Below are 22,740 nucleotides of genomic sequence, written 5' to 3'. Positions count from 1 at the left end.
CTGTCTTTTGAAGCACGTGATAATGGTTTTTCTGTATATATGCATATATATTTGTATAATATACACACATATGCAGTGGTCGAAGTGAGAAATCAGAAGTTGGTGTATGGAAAATGTTGAAGTGTCTATATGACAAATGTAATAGGATTGTAAGTTATGGTGTACCTTTTAATTTTTATGAACTGTACCTTATGATCTTTAACTAAATGTAGGTAATACCAAAACTTTGCACTGATAGGAATAAACCCACACACAGGTCCCCACAAGAAAATAATAAAACACATAATGTGATATATAAAGGTGTCCATGATTGCCGGAGGTGCGGGATGCTGGCTGATCTGACTTTTATTAAAGCAGCATTTATTTATAAGGCAAAACCATGCCTTTTAAATGACTGCCTCTTTAAAAAAATGTCCCAGATCAGCCGGCATCCCGCACCTCCAGCAATCTCAGACACCATTACATCTCGCCTTTAGGCTTTATATAGAAAAAAAACTCACACACATTAGCATGGAAAAGAAAACACATAGACACCCACATGGAAAAAAATAGGCACCGATAAGAGAAAAATGCAAATAGTCCCACATGGGAATATAATAAAATACACAAGCTTTTCATGAAAAAAGCAATAACACACAAAAAGGCACCAATAGGAAAAAATACACATAGCTCCCCACAGTAAAAAAAAATACATATAGTCCACCACAGAAACAAAAACACACACAGGCACCGATAGAAAAAAAATACACAAATAGACACTAATAGGCAAAAAATACACACAAAGGCACCAATGGGAAAAAAGCACACACAGGCTGTTAGCCGCAGCGGTGACGGTGAGATGTGCTGGCTCCCGGCCGTTGCTAGGCAATGGGACCGGCACATCACTTCAGCCACCGAGCGTCCTGGTCCGGCCAGTTGCCTGGCAACCAGAGAAACTAGGCGGCCGCTCTCAGTCCCGGCTGTTACTAAGCAGCCGTGACACCATGTTCAGCGCGCCAGGCAGCAGTTGGTGCAATTAGGAACTGGGGGGTTGTGCTCTAAAATTTGTAAAGTGACTCCTCCCACTTAGCGCTAATCCAATACTACACTTTTTGCAGGAACTTCTATTTTCTCAATAAAATGTAATGTACCGGCTTGATGTGAATAAAATATGAATTTTAATACTACACAATGATTAAAAGTGAGACAAAAAACAGAACCCAACATGGGAAACAGAGTCCTACCAAGATGATAATTGGAGCCGCAGGTGTTATGAATGCAAGATATTTCCCTAGAACAATACCCTGCATGTGGCTCCATCAGGCGTGTTCCCCAGTGGTCCCTTTCACAGTCAAGGATGTCCAGAAGCACAGGAAAGTACTGAAAAGCAGGTGCCGATGCGTTTCGGGACATCAAAGTCCCTTTTTTAAGGCTGTATGCTGTATGGAGGGGTTGTGCTGCCTGGGTCTTCGATGATTAGTCCTCTGGACCTTTTTACTTTTTATGGGAGCCAGGACAATGCAGCCCCTCCGGTGATAGCTTCCTGCAAGCCAGTCAGCCCCTGGTAGTTCCTAGTTCCTGCTTGTATTCCTGGTGTTCCCAGTTCCCTGCATCAGTTTCCGATTGTGTCCTGCTAGTATCCAGATCTGCTTCCAGTTGAATAGCCTGAATTTGGAACTCTTCAGTATCCTGGTTGTCCCTGTATTCATAATCAAGAAAAAAAGGCATTTGTTTCCCCCAGCACCCTGAATGATAACCGTAACCAGATATAAATTCCACATAATAATAGAATTCAGAGATCTTCGTTACACATATTTGCGCAAATGTGTGAATAAGCCCCAAAGCCGCATCAAGGCGTCTCTGTATATTTGGGGTCCCTATCGCTATATCTAGGTGCAGGGTGTGGCACCCCAAAACACCAGCATAAGCCAGAAAGCCCAGCGTAGCATACCAGTGAAAAAACTATAGTGTTAATAAATTAGTATTTAGGAAGCCGAAGCTATAGAGAAAGTGATACAAAAATTAATTGCAATTAAAATAGAGAAATAGTGTTAAAATATTAATAAGTGAAAAGTGTTAATAGAATGTAAAGGTATGCCACACTAAGGCCATCCAGCTCAGCCAGTCCAGAGGCACCACACCTCACACCTCCATTACCCCAATCTGGGTCTAAGATTAACCAGCAAGGAGCCACATGATAATGGCTCCTTGCTACAATATGTCTAAGCTAAGAGCTACCTACCTTGGAGCAACCCCATAATGCTCCATGTGGCATGTCAGGGCCTGCACCTCCTCCTAATGCAGGAACCTCTCTGCCTCTATATGTCCCTGTATTCATCCCTTGTGGCCCCGTGAGTCAGCGGCTGTGCGACACCTTGCGACAGAGGCCGCATCTTTATTATCTTTTGCTTGTGTTAGTTCTGTGGTGGTTCCGCACAGCTCTTTTGGGTATACCGCTTGCCTTAGTTTTCGTGTTTGGGGTTCTGTCAGAAGCGCTGCACATAATTTGTTTGTTGTTTTCTCAGTACTTTCTCTCATCTATATTCTCATTAGTCTTAGCTAGTTTTTCCTCTTATTCTCTCTCCGTCATGGTTGGTGCCTTGTTACCTTGTAAGACCTGGGGGCATTGGAGTCTGGGCGTACCTATTTCGCCCATTCAAATGCTGCTGCTAAAGGAGAAGACTAGTTCTGCAGGCCAATTGACAACTGGGAGAAATAATGGAGTCAGTGGGTAGTGTTGGTGCTGCTATTTTCCATTCCCAGCTGCATTTTTACATGTCAGTACCAGGAACTCCCAGTTGCCACCCGATCTCCAGAGTTCCAGGTACTCAGTTCATAACACAGGCCCCCATAGTAAAAAGAAAATACATCTAGACCTCCACAGGAACAAAAGCACACACATAGAGATGTGACCACTAACATCAAGCCTCCTGGCACGTTAAACAGCTCCTTTAGGCATGCCATGCTGTGGCGTGACTTGGTAGTGCTGAGTGTCTTTATGTACAAAATTTTCCATGAAAATGTGTCTTATTCACGTGATGTAAATAGGATGGCAAGAAAACACGCCAGAGTTGCATGGGACCTGTCAGCTCAGTCATGCCAGGGACCTCCCACTACATGAAGAATGGTTGTCTCAGTATCACATACTGTACAATACAGTATGCAGAATACAATATTTAATAAAGTAAGAATGGGTGTCTCCGTATGGCATACAATATGTACAATATTTATTAGGGTACAAGACCATACAAGAAGCAATAGGAGATATACCTGCATAAAGTTATTAGTTCACTATGAACTGCATATCATCATTGGTACACATAAATGTATCTTTAATTATATCTTTAATGATAACAGTAAAAAAGCATTCACATAGGACTTGTTCAAACATATCTTATAGTGAAGGCAAAGCAGCAATGTTTCAGTAAAACTGATTTCCTTCTCAAGCTTTGCAGCTGTTAAGCCTTCACTATCAGATAAGTTTCAACTAGTTCTATTTGAGTGCCTTCATTTACTGGTTTAAATAAATGTTATTGAGAGAAAGAGAGAAAATCATTTACCTCCCAGAACAATCTGGGGACTTCCAAATCTCCTGTGACCTACCTGGACCTGGGTGAAGTGTTCTATCCAAACAGTTTGATGATGAAATTGCCGCAGAATCTTCTCATTGTGCTCCCTTCCCCTCTTTACAATGCTAAGGAATTGTGGCTTTGTATAGCATGGGGCATAGCCAAGATTCCACTCCCAGTTTGCTGGAAACCGGTGACATCACTGAATTACATGCATACTGTCATATTATTTATAAGAACTAACTTATATTCCTGGGTTATTAATTATATTCCCACAAATTGTTGCTGTGTGCTTATAAATATTAGCTTACTGTACATCAAACAAATGTCTGCTTTGAAAGTGTAGGTGTAGGTGACTGTACCGCTTTAAGATGTTCTTTGTTTTATGAATGTTGAACTTTTAACTATATCATCCACCACCCGTTTTGGAGTAGTAGTCGGTAGTTCAACAGGGTCAAAAGGTCGATATATAAAAATGTAAACAAGTTTTGTTTTTTGGTGTAGTTTTGTGTTTTAAACATATTTGACCCAAATTTGTTGAAATGCGTCTCCTCTCAGGCTTGCTTCACTTGCCACACGGTTACTAAAGGTAATAGTTTGTTACAGTGATAGTAAATGCAGCAAAATTTGCAAAACATGAAAAAAAAACACATAAAAAACATGTGACGACCATATGTCTGTCAACCATTTTCATGTCAACCTTTTGACCCTGTCGACCTATTTGCTGTTGACCCACTGATGGCGACCTATTTACTGTCAACTTTTTAACTGTTGGTCTATTATCCACCACCCATTTTTAAGAGAGGTGAGCTGTCTGGATTCCTTGGAATCCGGACCATTTCAAACATTCGAGATCTGAGCTGCAGCTCAAGTGTTCCCTTCAGACTCTGATCCCACGTCGAGGCTGAACGTTATCCTCCCGTCATCGGATTGTCACAAGACTTAGATTCTGTATAAGGTGCTATGGCTGGGACTCTGCTCCAGTTTATTAAAATGCACACAGCCGTTTGCTTCGTTATACTCTGCTATAGTGGGTGTTCTGTGTCCAGTGTCTCACATGTAGCTGTGCTATATAGTGAATGTGTCTGGGGGCACACTGCACGCTGCTGTGTTCTGCACTATACTGTGCTATACTGGCTGTGCTGTGTCCAGAGTCTCATAAGTGGCTATGTTGTATAGTGACTGTGTATGGGGGCACACTGTGCGTTCCTGAATGCTGCGCTATATTCTGCTGTATTGCCTATGCTGGGTCCAGATTCACAAATGGCTGTGCTCTGTATAGTGACTGTATAAGGGGCATGCTGCTGTATGCTATGCTATACTCTGCTGTAAATTGTACTGTTTGGTGCACTTTACCCTAGGGTGGTTTGTTCACGTGCATCTGTAAGCAATATGATCCATGCAGTTCGAACTGAGCAGCAAGTTAAAAACAGAAAAATAAAAATTATATATATTTTTATTGTTTGTACTGTTTGTTGTGCCTGTGATCAACGCAGTTTGAACTGAGCTTCGTCCTGTGGACTTCATCAAGGGGAATGATGAAGTCCACAGGACAAAACACTTTGGGAACTCTCTGTTTTTAGATAAGCATACATTTTACAATTTTAGTCCTCTCTTTTTTTAACAAAATATCACTTGCATTTTAACTTTTTACTGTGTGAATACCTTGTTCTAGTGATTTGTTCATGTAAAATAAATAAATTTGTATATGTATACAAAAATATGACACCAGTGGTCGCTTTGACGTATCTTATTCTTGGTACCATATCTTTCGAATCTAGCACCCTTACCAGTGCTTCTTATACTTAAGATATAGCAGACACCCTATTTATATCATTTAGGGAGTGTCATAGGAGACGTAGTTTTACATATCTGACTGTGAGGCTTTCTCTCTCTCTCTATATATATATATATATATATATATATATATTAGTTTTGACTGTTTGTTGCAATTTACCGTAGTGCAAGTTGATTACTTGCATCTGTTAGCCCTGTGATTCCACACAGTTTTCACCGAACTACAAGTTCAAAAAGGAAATCTATATATATATAAATCTATGTATGTACTGTTCTGTGCACTGTACCCCAGTACGCTATGGCAAGGTTTCATAGATGTGTTATAAACTGCTGCGTGCTTGTGCCACTGCTACTTCACTTAGTAACCAGCCAGCTTGCTGCACCCTTTGGCCAGTATTGGTGAAAACAATATTGTGAGCTGTGAGATTGTCGAAATTGACTGGAAATGACTGGAAATTAATGTTATTAAGGAAATTAATGTAATTAATGTTATTAATCCATGTTGGCTATCGGAAGCGCGGCCAAACCCGACAGGTTTTAGCCCGTTTCTGACAATGTCAATCTGACTTTAAAAAAAGTCGGATTGACATTGTCTGGAATGGGCCACACCGGTCGGGTTTGCCCGCCATTGAATATACCCCATTATGTGATTTTAGCTTTTTGTGTAAATTTAAAAAAAACACAATGCAAATCCAAATTCAAAACCAGTCATGGCGGTTTGGCAAATCCAAATCCAAAGAGAGCCAATGACTCAGAGCCAAATCCAAATCCAGCAAAATTGGTCCATCGCATATCTCTAGTTTATAGGATATATACTTTTTGTTCTGGGAAACAAAAATGTTTAAGTACTATATATAGAGTACGTCACGTAGTTCTGATGAAGATAACATTAAAATATGTATCCTGAGTAAATACTTAATTGCAATACAGGTTGAGTATCCCTTATCCAAAATGCTTGGGACCAGAGGTATTTTGGATATGGGATTTTTCCGTATTTTGGAATAATTGCATACCATAATGAGATATCAAGGTGATGGGACCTAAGTCTAAGCACAGAATGCATTTATGTTACATATACACTTTATACACACAGCCTGAAGGTCATTTTAGCCAATATTTTTTATAACTTTGTGCATTAAACAAAGTGTGTTTACATTCACACAATTCATTTATGTTTCATATACACCTTATACACACAGCCTGAAGGTCATTTAATACAATATTTTTAATAACTTTGTGCATTAAACAAAATTTGTGTACATTGAGCCATCAGAAAACAAAGGTTTCACTATCTCACTCTCACTCAAAAAAGTCCGTATTTCGGAATATTCCGTATTTCGGAATATTTGGATATGGGATACTCAACCTGTATGCAGTTTTTAACACATGGGTTGTGCACTCTCATTAAAATAAATAAATATTTCATATCTGCTTGTAAAATGCACATTAGTGCAGACATTACAGAATGTATTTTCGTTCAGATACACTGTGTACTGTAGTTGTTTTGTTATGTTCTTTGACAACGGTACAGTATGTCCTTGCACACATAACTATAGCAAACTTGCAAAATGAGAGCAAATGTACTGTATGTAAAGACTTCAGAAATCTGTGATCTTCTGCTCCTGTCTCAGAAGCAGAAGGATAATAATGTTGCAATTAATTGGAATAAAATATTTATGCTTATATCAAATTTCATTTATTTATTTATTTTTATAATCATATCTTGAAAAAGCAGAGATAAATGCCACATACATAACATCTGCCTACATTGTGGTTTCAGTAAAGAAAGGCTTTGATGTCATGTCTGATCTGTTTATATCGCTCGCCTCCAGCGTGGTGGATCTGTTTGAAAGGTTATTTTAAATAATATCTGCATAAATGCATTGACTACAGACTGTTTTCCTTCTCTGCATGCTAAATTGTGGTTTTATTTTTGGTGACAATGAAACTTTTTTATTTAGATGTACAATTGTGTCCATTATATTACTGATACCAACATACTGTATGTTTTTTTTCCAAAATAGGTTGATTTGGTAAATATTGGCAGCTCAGATATAGTGGATGGGAATCACAAGCTGACCCTTGGTTTGATCTGGAGCATTATTCTCCATTGGCAGGTGAGCTTTCTCTTATGTATTAAAAATTAAACCTTCAACATTATATTAATATATTTAACTGTATTTTTATTTTTTTTAAACCATATACTTGAATGCCAATAATATCTATGTGTAACCTCTGCCAATCAGGGATGAAGCAAGCTTAAGGTGGTCCACACCCCCACTTCCCCACCTGCCTCACACCCATACAGGTGGGAGCTAAGAGTAGCACCCTTGGCCCCTCAGACAGTACCTTAGCACTGGCATGGAGGAGCAGTGGCCTCAGGACCAGATTTTCTACAAGGCAACATAGGCAGCTGCCTAGTGCACTATGGGGGTAATTCTGAGTTGATCGCAGCCTAAAGTTTGTTAGCAATTGGGCAAAACCATGTGCACTGCAGGGGGGACAGATATAACATGTGCAGAGAGAGAGTTAGATTTGGGTGTGGTGTGTTCAATCTGCAATCTAATTTGCAGTGTAAAAATAAAGCAGCCAGTATTTACCCTGCACAGAAACAAAATAAAACACCCAAATCTAACTCTTTCTGCACATGTTATATCTGCCTCCCCTGCAGTGCACATGGTTTTGCCCAACTGCTAAAAAAATTCCTGCTGCGATTAACTTGGAATTACCCCCTATGGGCATTAGGGAACCCACCAAGTGTCCAAATGAAAAATTCTTATTAAGAAAAGGCTTTGAAGGCCTGAATTCCTGGGATGAGGTAGGCTGCAGTCCCTTGATTAGGGAGTTTGCCGGGCCAGCACTGGGGCACTGCCAAACTGCAAGCCTGACAATTCTGCTCAGAATTACAGTATAGTAGTGGCAGAGCTTCCTGCATAGCACTCTCTGTACTCTCAGCCAATCACAGGGGTCGCAGGAGCATTTGCTAAGTGCCTCCAGTCAGGGCTCAGTCCATTTTGCTCTGCTGAGTAGCATAGGGCTGAGGCTGACAGTTGCTGACAGAGCTGTGCAGGAAGCATGACGTGCAGTATACAGTGGTTAGCTAGACACGTGTGGCATATTACAAATTACTGTAGCTAAAGACAGTCGTCGGGTTACTGAGAATATAGTGATCAGTCTAATTCAGGTGTATGATATCAGTGCGACTTGAATAGGCTGATCAGTGTGTATCAGGTGTGTGATATTAGTGTGGCCTGTGTGTATGAAGCATGTGATGTTACTGTGACCTGTGTATGGTGATCAGTGTGTATCAGATGTATATATAAATGCATTGGAGGAGGGGGCCTTAAATAATTGTAGAGCCTAGGGCCCTAGGCAGTCTTAATCCGGTTCTGAGCGGCCTCAGATGTTGCAAGCATGTGCTCTTTGTTGGGGCACCATGGGGTCATTACAGAACAGTGATGAGTAACATTGTCACTAATTCAGTGTTTTACACCACTGTGCCTCAGTAGCTGCCTAGGTTTGCCTAACAATAGTGCTGGTCCTGCTACTAACAACATGCATTGTCATGTTGTCATAACAGCGCCATATGTAAATCATGAATACTAACTTAGGTAATCATAGAAAATAATATCATTATTTTAAGCTTGCTTTTAACATAGCTGTTCACAAGGGTTAGAGCCGTATTTAGACCTCATGGGGCCCTAGGCACAAAATTGGTTTGGGGCCCCCTCCTACCATCAATGTATGCCAAATTCCCCCCTACCTCAACCATAAATAAAATATACATTTACTGAATAAATGTTTGTTCTCTTTTCCAGCATAGTTAATAAATAGGAAACAGTAAATAGTGACTTGAATATAGCATGTATTATAAATGGGGGAAAAAATGATATAGTCTCCATAATCCTTTATGTTTATGATCTTAAGTGACAAATAGCAAATCAATGAAGAGAAGGTTGGTGAACAGCGAGAGTAACAGTGGAGGGTGAATGATATGGTGACTAATGCCCCGCAAGCAGTCCTGGGATTCCCCAATCCTCCCGCAAATAATCAGTACTGGATTTCATGTGGCTTGGTCACGGACCCAGAGCAGGCTCCTAGGTTAAATAAAAAGGTTTGAAAGGGATCCAAGCGCAAAGGTGGAGTGTACGCCCAATCAAATTAGCTAAAAACTTGCCCAAATCAGGTAAAGTAACACACAAAATACACAAGATGCGACAATAGATCAAAGGCAACACACATGAGAGATCAAACCAATTTAAGTCCACTGTTGCACCGATGGTAGATCCGCTTCTAAAACAGGTTTTCCCTCCGGTGGTGATTAATGTAAATAAAAATAAAATTTACACAATGTGTTGTACTGTCTTATACAGTTATTATTTTACAGTTCTGATAACAGAGGGTCCAAATCAATAGCATCCAGTGTACCGAGACTCAGTTGTTGAGTGGGTAAGCCAGGTGTGTAAAGCTTTCTTTTAAACGGGGAAGAGTGACTACTAATATAATGGATAAAGAAGTTGAAATGAGGGTGTACCCAAAACTCACAGACAATGCGGTTGGGATCCTCATATAATGGTTTCTTTCACTTGTCAATGAGGGTTATCTATGGACAAGTCTTTCTCTCAGTTTGGGTATTGGGGCCCTCGTATACTGGTTTCTTTCACTGGTCTGTAGTAGTTTTCTTGTAGATAATTTTGCTTTATGTGTATTGAAGTCATAATGAAACTCAATAAACACCAATGTGTAGGAGTGTCTAGGTGATGATTGCCCAATAGTCAGTTCTTAGACAAACTTACCTATAGACTTACTTAATATGAGTATGAATATGCACATAAAGGTTTTTTTAAGCGTATCGACACCCAAAAATCACCAGAGTGATGACTACCAATGCGTACCAAAACGCGCAGTTTAGACACAGGAAATCCTCACATAACGGTTTCTTTGACCACGTAAATGGAAACACATGCTTACTACAGATGAAAATGAAAAAAATCTGTTTATTTATAAAAATAAACAATTTTAAAATATGTAAAAATGTTTGGGGACTCTCCAGCAAATCCAGCACAGTATTAGAGGTTTGATGGGAAAACTCAGTTCACAATTAGATTGCAGGTTCAGACTGCAGCCTTAAAAAATGAAAAGTACCTTTAAAACCACTTAACTGACGATTTTACCCTTCAAAGCAGTTCATATAGTTGTTTTTTTATTGATTTTTTATTTCACAAAGTTTGAAAAGTATTTTTTAAAATATTTAAATATTATATTATGCACATTTGCAGAACGGATCGCCTCATCAAAAAGTGGAAGACACAATGGGACGGCGCGGTCGCATGTAATCTGACCATGCCAGTTAAGTGGCAGAGTGTCAGGAGTCTCAGGAAAGTCCCACCTAGGTTTCCTAGTGATAAATCCAACCCTGCATGGGGTATTTATTAGCAAATATATATTAATGCATAAATGTATTGATAAGCTACCATCGATCCCTAGCTCATGTAAACAGATTAGGAAGAAAAGTAAATGAAATTACCATGTCTAAGGGGCATATGTATTACTAATTGTGTAACTGCCGCAATTATTAACACTCCATTTCGCAGCGGATATTTTCATTCTTAATTAAAATATCTCTTCTATGTACAGTAGGGAAACCCACAGGTACAATGATAGCGATAACCACCATTCCTGCAAGTTACTTCCCCCTTCTTTCATGTTTGTGAAAGACTCCTCTGGTACAATTTGACATGTGCATGTGCACAGTATTAGTTGCTGGAATCAGGGCCAGAACGGACGGACGCTATGGGAAGGGTATCGAAAGATCTCTCGCCTGCTACTTTGCCTCCATAAGCTTTAAGGAGTTTACACCATCTGAAGATGATGTAAAATAATGTGGCCATACTTTGAAAAGTTGAACTTTTCAGGGTTTTGTACGTAGAGGTTAGATCGTAGTCCTTATCAATAATAATGGGGACTCAATAATAATTGAGACCAGAGTCAGAATAAGCGACTGGTGGTCCAGGTGCATAAGTAAGCTTTGACACCCCCCCACCACCACCCCCCATCGGTCTCCCATGTGACAGTGCTATACCCCCAACATATATATATATATATAAGTGATGTGCACCAGACATTTTTCGGGTTTTGTGTTTTGGTTTTGGATTCGGTTCCGCGGCCGTGTTTTGGATTCGGACGCGTATTGGCAAAACCTCCCTGAAAATTTTTTGTCGGATTCGGGTGTGTTTTGGATTCGGGTGTTTTTTTACAAAAAACCCTCAAAAACTGCTTAAATCATAGAATTTGGGGGTAATTTTGATCCCATAGTATTATTAACCTCAATAACCATAATTTCCACTCATTTCCAGTCTTTTCTGAACACCTCACACCTCACAATGGGGGTCATTCCGAGTTGTTCGCTCGGTAAATTTTTTCGCATCGCAGCGATTTTCCGCTTAGTGCGCATGCGCAATGTCCGCACTGCGACTGCGCCAAGTAAATTTGCTATGCACTTAGGAATTTTACTCACGGCATTTTCATCGTTCTGGCGATCGTAATGTGATTGACAGGAAATGGGTGTTACTGGGCGGAAACAGGCCGTTTTATGGGCGTGTGGGAAAAAACGCTACCGTTTCCGGAAAAAACGCAGGAGTGGCTGGAGAAACGGGGGAGTGTCTGGGCGAACGCTGGGTGTGTTTGTGACGTCAAACCAGGAACGACAAGCAGTGAACTGATCGCAGATGCCGAGTAAGTCTGAAGCTACTCAGAAACTGCTACGAGGTGTGTAATCGCAATATTGCGAATACATAGTTCGCAATTTTAAGATGCTAAGATTCACTCCCAGTAGGCGGCGGCTTAGCGTGAGCAAATCTGCTAAAATTCACTTGCGAGCGAACAACTCGGAATGACCCCCAATATTATTTTTAGTCCTAAAATTTGCACTGAGGTCGCTGAATGACTAAACTAAGCGACCCAAGTGGCCGACACAAACACCTGGCCCATCTAGGAGTGGCACTGCAGTGTCAGACAGGATGGCACTTCCAAAAAATTGTCCCCAAACAGCACATGATGCAAAGAAAAAAAGAGGCGCACCAAGGTCGCTGTGTGACTAAGCTAAGCGTCCCAAGTGGTCGACAAAAACACCTGGCCCATCTAGGAGTGGCACTGCAGTGTCAAACAGGATGGCACTTCAAAAAATAGTCCCCAAACAGCACATGATGCAAAGAAAAAAAGAGGTGCACCAAGGTCGCTGTGTGACTAAGCTAAGCGACCCAAGTGGCCGACACAAACACCTGGCCCATCTAGGAGTGTCACTGCAGTGTCAGACAGGATGGCAGATTTAAAAAATAGTCCCCAAACAGCACATGATGCAAAGAAAAATAGAGGTGCACCAAGGTCGCTGGATGGTTAAGCTAAGCGACCCAAGAAATAGTCCCCAAACAGCACATGATGCAAAGAAAAAAAGAGGTGCAATGAGGTAGCTGTGTGGCTAAGCTAAGCGACCCAAGTGGCCGACACTAACACCTGGCCCATCTAGGAGTGGCACTGCAGTGTCAGACAGGATGGCACTTCAAAAAATAGTCCCCAAACAGCACATGATGCAAAGAAAAAAGGTCGCTGGATGGATAGTATACTTGACGACACAGAGGTAGGTAGAGCAGTGGACTACTGTACTGTACTGCTATATATTATATACTGGTGGTCAGCAAAATTATGCACTGTCCTCCTAATACTGCGCACAACAACTAAAATGCACCACAGGTATGAATGGATAGTATACTTGACGACACAGAGGTAGGTAGAGCAATGGACTACTGTACCGTACTGCTATATATTATATACTGGTGGTCAGCAAAATTATGCACTGTCCTCCTACTACTGCGCACAACAACTAAAATGCACCACAGGTATGGATGGATATAGTATACCTGACGACACAGAGGTAGGTAGAGCAGTGGACTACTGTACCGTACTGCTATATATTATATACTGGTGGTCAGCAAAATTATGCACTGTCCTCCTACTATATATATACTGCGCAAAACTTAAATGCACCACAGGTATGGATGGATAGTATACTTGACGACACAGAGGTAGGTAGAGCAGTGGACTACTGTAACGTACTGATATAATACTGGTGGTCCCTGGTCAGCAAAATTCTGCACTGTCCTCCTACTATATACTACAATGCAGCACAGATATGGAGCGTTTTTCAGGTAGAGAACGTATAATACTGGTGGTCACTGGTCAGCAAAACTCTGCACTGCCCTCCTACTATATAATACTGGTGGTCCCCAGTCCCCACAATAAAGCACACTGAGCACTGATATTTGCAGCACACTGAGCACAGATATGGAGCATTTTTCAGGCAGAGAACGTCGATATTTTCAGCACACTGAGCACAGATATTTGCAAGCACACTGAGCACAGATATTTGCAGCACACTGAACACAACTGAGAGAAAGCTGCACACGTCCTCTCCCTTTGATCTTCAATGCACGAGTGAAAATGGCGGCGACGCGCGGCTCCTTATATAGAATACGAATCTCGCGAAAATCTGACAGCGGGATGATGACGTTCAGGCGCGCTCGGGTTAACCAAGCAAGGTGGGAGGATCCGAGTCTGCCTCGGTGAAGTTCGGGGGAGTTCGGATTCCGAGGAACCGAACCCGCTCATCTCTAGTATATATATAAAATTACCAAGTGACCCCTCAACCCACAAAAGCATATAAGTATACAACCCTCTACAATACATTTTAATACCCCCAACCTACCTCCCTACCAGATATTCTAATTATACAGCTACACAGATATATTACACCTCTCAACCTACCTCTCTCCCCAGATAATATACATATAAACCCCCCCGGCAAATTGCTATACCCCCAACACATCAACCACAGATATATTACACCCGTCAACCCACCATACCACCCAAGTATACATCCTTCACTTCACCCACATTACATAAATAAGTACACGGCCCTCCTCAGGTACTTACCTCTGTTTGCAGCATTGCAGGAGGCTCTGTGTTCCCTCACACATCAGCTGCGGCAGGATCTGGGAAGAAGTCCGTACAGTCCGGGCAGAGCAGGAGGTGGTGGAGACTTGGGTTTGGGGCAAGGAAGGAGATAGGACCTCACACTCTGTCTGCTGGGGAAGGCAGGCTGTCTATTGCAGGAGAGAAGAAAGGGGGAGACTCTTGACAGGCTGTGCAGAGCAGGAGAGGGGTGGGACTCGGGACAGGCTGTGTAGAGCAGAAGAGAGGGCGGGGACTTGGGAAAGGCTGTGTGAAGCACAAGAGAGGGAGGGGATTTGGGACCATCTGTGCAGAACAGGAGAGAGGGAGGGAGTCTCGCGAAGGAGGCAGGGAGAGAGGACTTCACTCATCGTTTTTGCAGGGGAGGATGGGCTGGACAGAGGCACAGATTGTAAGTGGAGCATTGCGGCACCCGATCAATGGAAGCAGGGTGAAAAAAGAGAGGAGGCTTCCTGGAGGGCATATCACATCCCCCTGTCGGCGGGCCTCTGTGTTTCTTTTTTATGGTGGGGGGGGGGGCAGATCCATTATATAGAGGAGCAGGGGAGGTGAGAGAGGATGGGAGAGGATGGGAGTGGAGTGGTTGTGCTCTCCTTACTTCTCCAGCCGGTCCCTCTCCACCATCTTCTTGGGCCAGCAGCCAGTCATGATGTACTGTATTGAGTCAGTCTGACTCATTATTAGTACTGCTAATACCAGGGGCTGGCTGCATTGGCCTCTTCAGTTCTGTGGGCCCTGGTGCATTGTATCAGCTGCATCATCGATAATTACTCCTCTGATGTGGACAGCAATCTGCATTCTGCTGGACAATTCTTTGAAATCTAGTAGTACACAGCAACAAAGCATAAAATTAAGGAGAAACTTAAGTTTCTACATAATTTTATGGAAATAAACTTGATAAAAAGTACATATGCCCCTAAGTATGAAAAATGCAAAATTATTATTTTTTAGGTAAATACTGTTAAGAGCTGTAATTCTTTAAATCAGTTGATGAATTTGTTTTGTATAGCAAGAGCCAGTAATTGAGTATTAATTCAAGTAACTCAAGTTTTTCATTATATTATGATGTAAGACAAATATTTTAGTTGCTTTATTGTCAGAAAAGATCTGGCCAATGCACAGAAGCCTGCAAACCTTGAAGGTGGGGTACCTTGGCAATCGGTTTGCAGGCTTCCGTGCATTGGCCAATTCACTAACTAAACCCCCATCATTTATTTATTGATGTTGTGAGGATAAATGAGCTTGCTATGGTGAGTGCTGAATTTTCTGTTTGTATATATTTAAGTAGGTGGCCATGGGCTACATGCACCCCACCCTATGACTGGTGAGTGCAGACATTGCACCCTGCTGTGGTTTTATATTTGTTTACGTGTGTATGTATATATAATGGCTTTATTTTTTATATATTATAGTACAGAATGTAGATTTGCTCTATAATAACTGTAGAAATGGCCATTTATTCCCATCCTATTTTATGATTTTCATTCCCCATGAATCAGTAAAAGGGCACTTATGTATTTGTGTAGATGTTTTATCCGCTTATGACAGCTTAAGGCCTTCTTTCTTAGACATACAAATTTGCCTTACATTGTATTTGAGTGGATCCTAGTTATGTGCCTGATGCACAAAATAATTTAGTTCAGGAGCATACCACTTATTTATTAACTAATGCTGTGGTGTAAGATAAACCATTTATCTCGATTTACAGTGTGAAACATTTGATGTTTCTATGTCTCTTTCAGGTGAAGGATGTAATGAAAGGCATTATGGCTGACTTGCAGCAGACAAATACTGAAAAGATTTTACTAAGCTGGGTCCGCCAATCAACTTGCAATTACCCACAGGTCAACGTTATCAATTTCACCAGCAGTTGGTCTGATGGGTTGGCTTTTAACGCACTCATCCACAGTCACAGGTAAGGGAAAATATCTAAAGCTTTAACCAATTTATCATTTACCTTTGTCTTGATATTGCCTTTATTGATTATTTTGGATGGCAGGGATTATGTTCAGGTAAAAAAATCTGAAGCTAATGTTCAGAATAAATTTGCATGTATTCTTTTGGAACTATAATTTGCTATTACATACAGTAAATGCCGACTCATATGTGTTGGCTAGAAACCCACACAACTGGCTTTGTATTCAGTCTCACTTTTAATTTTTTTTTCTCTCTTCCTTTCATTTTAGAAATATATTTATTATTTTCAGAATTTATTCATATGTTTCTGTATTTCTGGCTTGATAATTGTATTGTTTTACTTAAATTTTCTGTTCATGGTTTTTGTAAATTTATGTCAATAACTGAACATTTTTTTTAGACTTGTGTGAGAAAATTATTATGGTGTAATATAGAACTTTGCTTACTTTACTGTATTGTGTATAATGCTCCAAATTAGTGTTTTAAATAGATATGTGCACAAAGTCTCGTGTAATGGTTTTAGTTCTGATTTCAATATCGCGCTTTGGTTTTGCAAAACCACCCCAAGTGTTTAGGAATCCAGATTTTGTATTTCTTGAAAATGCATACAAATAGCTAAAATTATATAGTTTTTGCAATCTAAAACCCACAATTAGTATTTCAAATCCAATTTCTGAACCACTGATAAAGCAGAACCAGGACTTGGTTCGTATTGGGTCTCCTTGGGAGATCTGGACCAGGTTTTGGTTTGGATCCACAAAATTTTTATGTCTTGCATTGTCTTGGTTAAGTGGTATTTATTAATTTATTTATGTTTTCCTGCATCTTGACTCACTACTTTATTTCTGTGATATTGCTTTTTATTGTATGCAGATATAACCAAGGGGGTCATTCAGAGTTGTTCGCTCGTTGCCGATTTTCGCAACGGAGCGATTAAGGCAAAAATGCGCATGCGCATGGTACGCAGTGCGCATGCTGTTAGTATTTTAGCACAAAACGTAGCAGATTTACTCACGTCCGAACGAAGATTTTTCATCGTTGAAGTGATCGGAGTGTGATTGACAGGAAGTGGGTGTTTCTGGGCAGAAACTGGCCGTTTTCTGGGAGTGTGCGGAAAAACGCAGGCGTGCAAGGGAAAAACGCGGGAGTGTCTGGAGAAATGGGGGAGTGGCTGGCCGAACGCAGGGTGTTTTTGTGACGTCAAACCAGGAACGAAACGGCCTGAGCTGATCGCGATCTGTGAGTAGGTCTGGTGCTACTCAGAAACTGCTAAGAATTTTCTATTCGCAATTCTGCAAATCTTTTGTTCGCTATTCTGCTAAACTAAGATACACACCCAGAGGGCAGCGGCCTAGCGTGTGCAATGCTGCTAAAATCTGCTAGCGAGCGAACAACTCGGAATTACCCCCCATGTTCAAAGTATATTCATGTTATTTTCTCATTAGTATGGGTAAATCTTCACAGTATATAAAGAATTATTTTAAAGTACTGCAGTATGCTCTGAGCACATACTGTAGTTTATATTGAAAAGGTCAAACTCGCAAGAGTGGATACTGATGTAGCCAAAATACTGACCTTTCACAAATTGTTGTTTTTTTCCCTGCTAGGCATTTGCTGATATATGTTTTCTTTTTTTTTTATGGACAATTTATATCCATACATTTAGGTGTGTGCAGAATGTAGTCTACATATTTTACCAATGATTTCTTTCCATGTGGGAGATATATCAAGTCTTGGAGACATAAAGAGGAGAGAGCTAAAGTACCAACCAATCAGATCCTGTCATTTTCCAGGTTGTGCCTGAAAAATTAGTTAGAAGCTGATTGGCTGCTACTGTATCTCTCTCAATTTTATCTCTCTGCAAGATTTGATACAATTCCCCCTACGTATTTTATTAATTCCATCTTGGAAAACTTTCAAAACTCATCTATTTTTTACAAGAGGTAAATTGTAAAATTGAAATTGTGTTTGATGGATTAATGGGGAAAGTGCAAGTTGGTTTTAGCATTTAGCAGATTACGTCTAAAAAATCTTATTGCACATTATCATTATTTTCTTTGAACAGTTACATTGTGTGTACCTTAACACAGTGATACTGTGAAGTATACACTCAGTGTACAACTGTACACCATATTAATGCAAATATCTGAGCAGCCAATCATGTGCAGCAAGTCGATGCATAAAAGCATGGTTAAGAGGTCCAATTATTGTGCAGCCCAGGAAAAAGATTGGGAAAGAAATGCCCAGTGACAGTGGAATGATTGTTGGTGCTATCTGGGGTTCTTTGAGTATATAAGAACTACTGGAATCCTGGAATTTCCATGCACAATAGTTTGGGATATATTTTCGAATTGGTGGCTTTTATAAGGAGCTACTTCTTGGTGGGTTGGATCTGAAAATGTAAAGCGCAAAACAAAATACATGCGGTGATATTAAGTCAGAGCAGTATGGCCAGACTTGTTCAAGCAAACAGGATGGTGACAATAATGTGCTGCCACTGTGGTATGCAGAGGGGTGTCTGTGATTGCATAGCACATCGAATGGTGAAGTGGATGAGCTAAAGAAGAAGACCACCATGTCCCAGTTCCTGGTGGAAACCAAGTTCTTTGGGTGCATGGAGTTAGATAAACAATGTACTTCACATGAATACCTATTTTTCCCAACAAAAAAGCATAACAATGAGTACACTTAGCTACAGAGATGTCTTAAAGCAAATTTATTCACTCAACAATGGAATGCGGCAGCCCTGTTCTCACTGGTGAACTGGACTAATCAGGTTTAACTGGCTGTGCTGCAGTCACTCCCAGTTTGAGGCTTCTGCTGTGGTGTAGCTCCTTAGCTTATATAGCATAGAGAATAATGCCCAGATACCACTTACCTATAAGGGTATAAACATAATCTAACATACACTATGGGCTAAAACTTTCTTAAAAGGGGAAGAGACATAAGGCTGAAGAAGCTTGTACATTTTTTGCGTTAATCTTTTCAGCAGTATTAAACCGCGGGTGCATTAGCAGTGGAACAAATGCCTTACAATATGTTGATGTGTCCAATATGTTCCAGTGAGCTTTAACTATACAAATAGCAAGGGATTTTCCATCTATATGTCAGATATACTGACATAGTTTGGGGAATTTCCTAGTTTTTAATAACTTCAGAGAGGCAACACATAAAAGTATATAGCAAAAATAGAATATTAAACACCATTTTATTCCATACCATCATAGTCCCAAAGGGGTGATTTAAAGCATAAATGTGCAGCCAACAAATCTGATGCAAATGCATAATACCATAATTTCAACACCAAAATCAGTATATAATATTTACATCACCTTGTTGAATCTGTGCCTTATATTTAAATGTATTCTGCGAGCAAAGAAGGGGGAAGTTGTGTGGGGGCGTCTTACTCAGTACTAAAAAGAATTACATAATACAGTGGCCACTGAGTGTTTAATATTTAGACCCAAATGTATTAAGCCTTAAAAAGATAAAAAGTTGAGATGCATAAGGAGTGAGACGTGGCTGGATGACCATATTGCGGACTACCCGATGTCCCTGCTGGTCTTCAGTCTCTTTAGGGCCGATCGCTCCAGGGTTCTCTCAGGAAAAAAGAAGGGTGGTGGCATCTGCTTCTACATCAACGACGGATGGTGCACCAATGTAACGATCCTAGGAAAATCATGTAGCCCTCACCTGGAGATGCTAAGTATTAACTGTAAAACCTTCTATTCCACCCGGGAATTTGCCTCAATTGTCCTTGTGGGAGTGTACATCCCCTCCCCCTCGCCTGCACGAACGAAGCCCTACACCACCTGATCGTATGCATATCCGACATAGAACAAAAACACCCAGACTCTCTACTTATAGTGCTAAACGACTTCAACAGAACTAACCTGAGCAAGGAGCTACCTAAGTACAAACAACAAGTCACGTGTCCCACTGGGGAAGGTCGCACCCTTGATCACTGCTACACTACCCTCAAGTCTGCCTTCCGGTCTATCCCACGTGCTGCACTTGGCCTATCTGACCACTGCCTCATCCACCTACTCCCTACCTATAGACAGAAGCTGAGAGCGGTTAAGCCTGTCATCAAGACTGTTAAGAAATGGACCAACGAGGCTAAGATGAAGCTCCAGGCCTGCTTTTACTGCACAGAATGGGGAGTCTTCGAAGCTTCAGCAACTGACCTGAATGACCTGACAGTCACTGTCACATCCTACATCAGCTACTGTGAGGACATGTGTGTATCTACCAATACTTACCGCACTTACAACAACAAGCCCTGGTTCAACGCCCAGTTCAGGCAACTTCGTCAGGCCAAAGAGGAGCCCTATAGCAGCGGTGACAGAGCACTATACAATCAAACTAGGAACTCTCTGACTAAGGGAATCAGGCTAGCAAAAAAGCGGTTCTTGTACAAGCTGACAAATGATCTCTCCACCAATGACCCCGTATCTGTATGGAAAGAAATGCAAACCATAACCAACTACAAGAAAACATCAAAGTCCACAACCATGCACCAAGACCTAGCAGACGAACTGAACCACTTTTATTGCAGGTTCGCAAAAGAAGTCACCTGAAACCCAAACAATCATCTCTACGATGCCCTGAACACCGACGGCTAACTCCAAGCACTGCAAGTCGCCCAAGAAGAGGTGGAGGCATTGTTCAAAAGGGCCAAACCCAGGAAAGCTCTGGGTCCTGACGGAGTGTCACCATCTGCCCTAAGAGCATGTGCGGGTCAGCTCGCCCCCATATTCACCAAGATCTTCAACATGCTGGAGCTACAGAAAGCCCCTTCCTGCCTCAAAAGGTCTACTATTGTCCCGGTCCCCAAGAAACCCTCTATCACGAACCTGAACGACCACAGGCTGATAGCACTGACGTCTTACCTCTCATTATGTCACGGGCCGCCACACAGTCTGTGTTAGATGCAGGTCCCCCCAGTCTGTGCCTGGTGACTGGGACGCTGCATCTCTTCCAGCCACCGGGGCTTTCCGGGGCTCTTGGTCCCTGTCCGGTGCCTGGCAAATCAGAGGCAGCGGCCGCACTGTCTGCTGTGAGCCGCCGGGCACTTGGCTACTGGATATAAAAGGAAATTAGGCGCCCTTAAAACAAACCAATGTTACTAGGATGTTCTGCTGCTCTCAGAACAGGGGTATTAGCAAACCCCTAAATGTAAAACCAAAAAAAGAAACAATAGAGAGCGCAAAACACCCCTCACATTGTTCTTCTGAAGAAACGACCAGGCTTTGGTGGTCGAGAAATGTGTCAGGACACAGGGACGCAATTCCTCTTTCATCCCTACACCCATTGGACCCATTAGCTATCTCCGAGTGGTTTGAACAGTTTCCACTGAGCCGCCTGCACCGGCCCTTCTGAGCCGGAGATCACGGCTACACAGGATTACCCATTACTGCCAAACAGTTACAGCACCTCTATCCGAGCTGCCCGCACTTGTTCTCCTGCCATACGGAGACCATGGCTCCACTGAGTCACTGACAGTGATGGATGCGGTCATAATCAAAGTCCTGATCTGAGCCGTCCGCTTTGACCTCCAGGCCAGGAGGGTAGCAGCTTCACAGGATTTTTTTTGTGTTAATCAGCACTCACTAACCCCCCAGAGCACAGACGGAGCCATTCCACAGGTAATCAGGTGGCACCAGTCAAAATTACGGGAAGCTGTACAAGTTACATCCCTACTAAGGGATTGTCTATTGCTGGCCAGTGTTTGTGAACGATTTCAATTCAGTTAAGGTTTATAGTACTATCTAAGGAACGGCACTTAATCAACTAATTATAGGTCTGTGGAGACTCTAATACTGGATATATGCACCTTAATAGGCTCTTCAGTGCACAGTTAAATTTCTCACTGTGAATGACATTTTATTTGTTACAGTATCCATTTATAATATAACAATTTATCTTTATGAGCTACATTTTGATAGTTGTTCCAATGTAAATGGTGTAGTTTACTAAATACCAGAAACGGATTTTATACCATAATTTTTTTTTTATAAATGTATATTAACAGTAAGGGTGTTTTGCGCTCTCTATTGTTTCTTTTACTTGGCAACTGGGACGCCACACGCTGAGTGTCATTCTCGGTTGCTAGACAACCAGGGGGTGTGTTAGCTACTCTCTGTGGAAATGTGCAGCAGTGCAGCTGCACATTCTTAAGTTAATTATGTATCTCTGTTGTTGCAGGGAGCTGATTGGTTAAGCTACCCTTTATAATCCCTCTGAGTCACTTCCTCACTGCTGGTTATAGTTTATCCTTGCTGTGTAAACCGCTGGTCCCCATTACCTATCTAAATCTTTTTCCTGTGCATACTCTGCCAGAATCCCTACTTGTCTGTTTCCAGTATCCTATCCTGCCTGTAATACCTAGGTCAAGTAGGGTTGTTCACCATCTACCTATTCCATCTCCCTGGCTGGAAGCTTGTATATT

General features: G+C 41.4%; 1 protein-coding gene across 9 annotated transcripts in view; it reads left to right on the top strand.

The window, feature by feature from the left end:
• Nucleotides 1-22,740, top strand: part of DMD (dystrophin) — a 3,641,189-nt gene that overhangs the window by 821,737 nt on the left and 2,796,712 nt on the right. For all 9 annotated transcript variants that reach the window (XR_010221499.1, XM_063953479.1, XM_063953476.1 and 6 more), the window contains exons 5-6: nt 7,370-7,462; nt 16,115-16,287. Coding sequence is in view for 8 of the 9 variants with exons in the window: in XM_063953479.1 (XP_063809549.1) it covers nt 7,370-7,462; nt 16,115-16,287 (266 nt within the window). In the remaining variant the exon portion in view is untranslated. The remainder of the gene's footprint in view (nt 1-7,369; nt 7,463-16,114; nt 16,288-22,740) is intronic.

This window comes from Pseudophryne corroboree, chromosome 2, assembly GCF_028390025.1.
Source record: "Pseudophryne corroboree isolate aPseCor3 chromosome 2, aPseCor3.hap2, whole genome shotgun sequence".
NCBI classification, from domain to species: Eukaryota; Metazoa; Chordata; class Amphibia; order Anura; family Myobatrachidae; genus Pseudophryne; species Pseudophryne corroboree.
The sequence above is the reverse complement of the archived record's forward strand: the minus strand, read 5'-3'. Positions and strand labels throughout refer to the sequence as shown.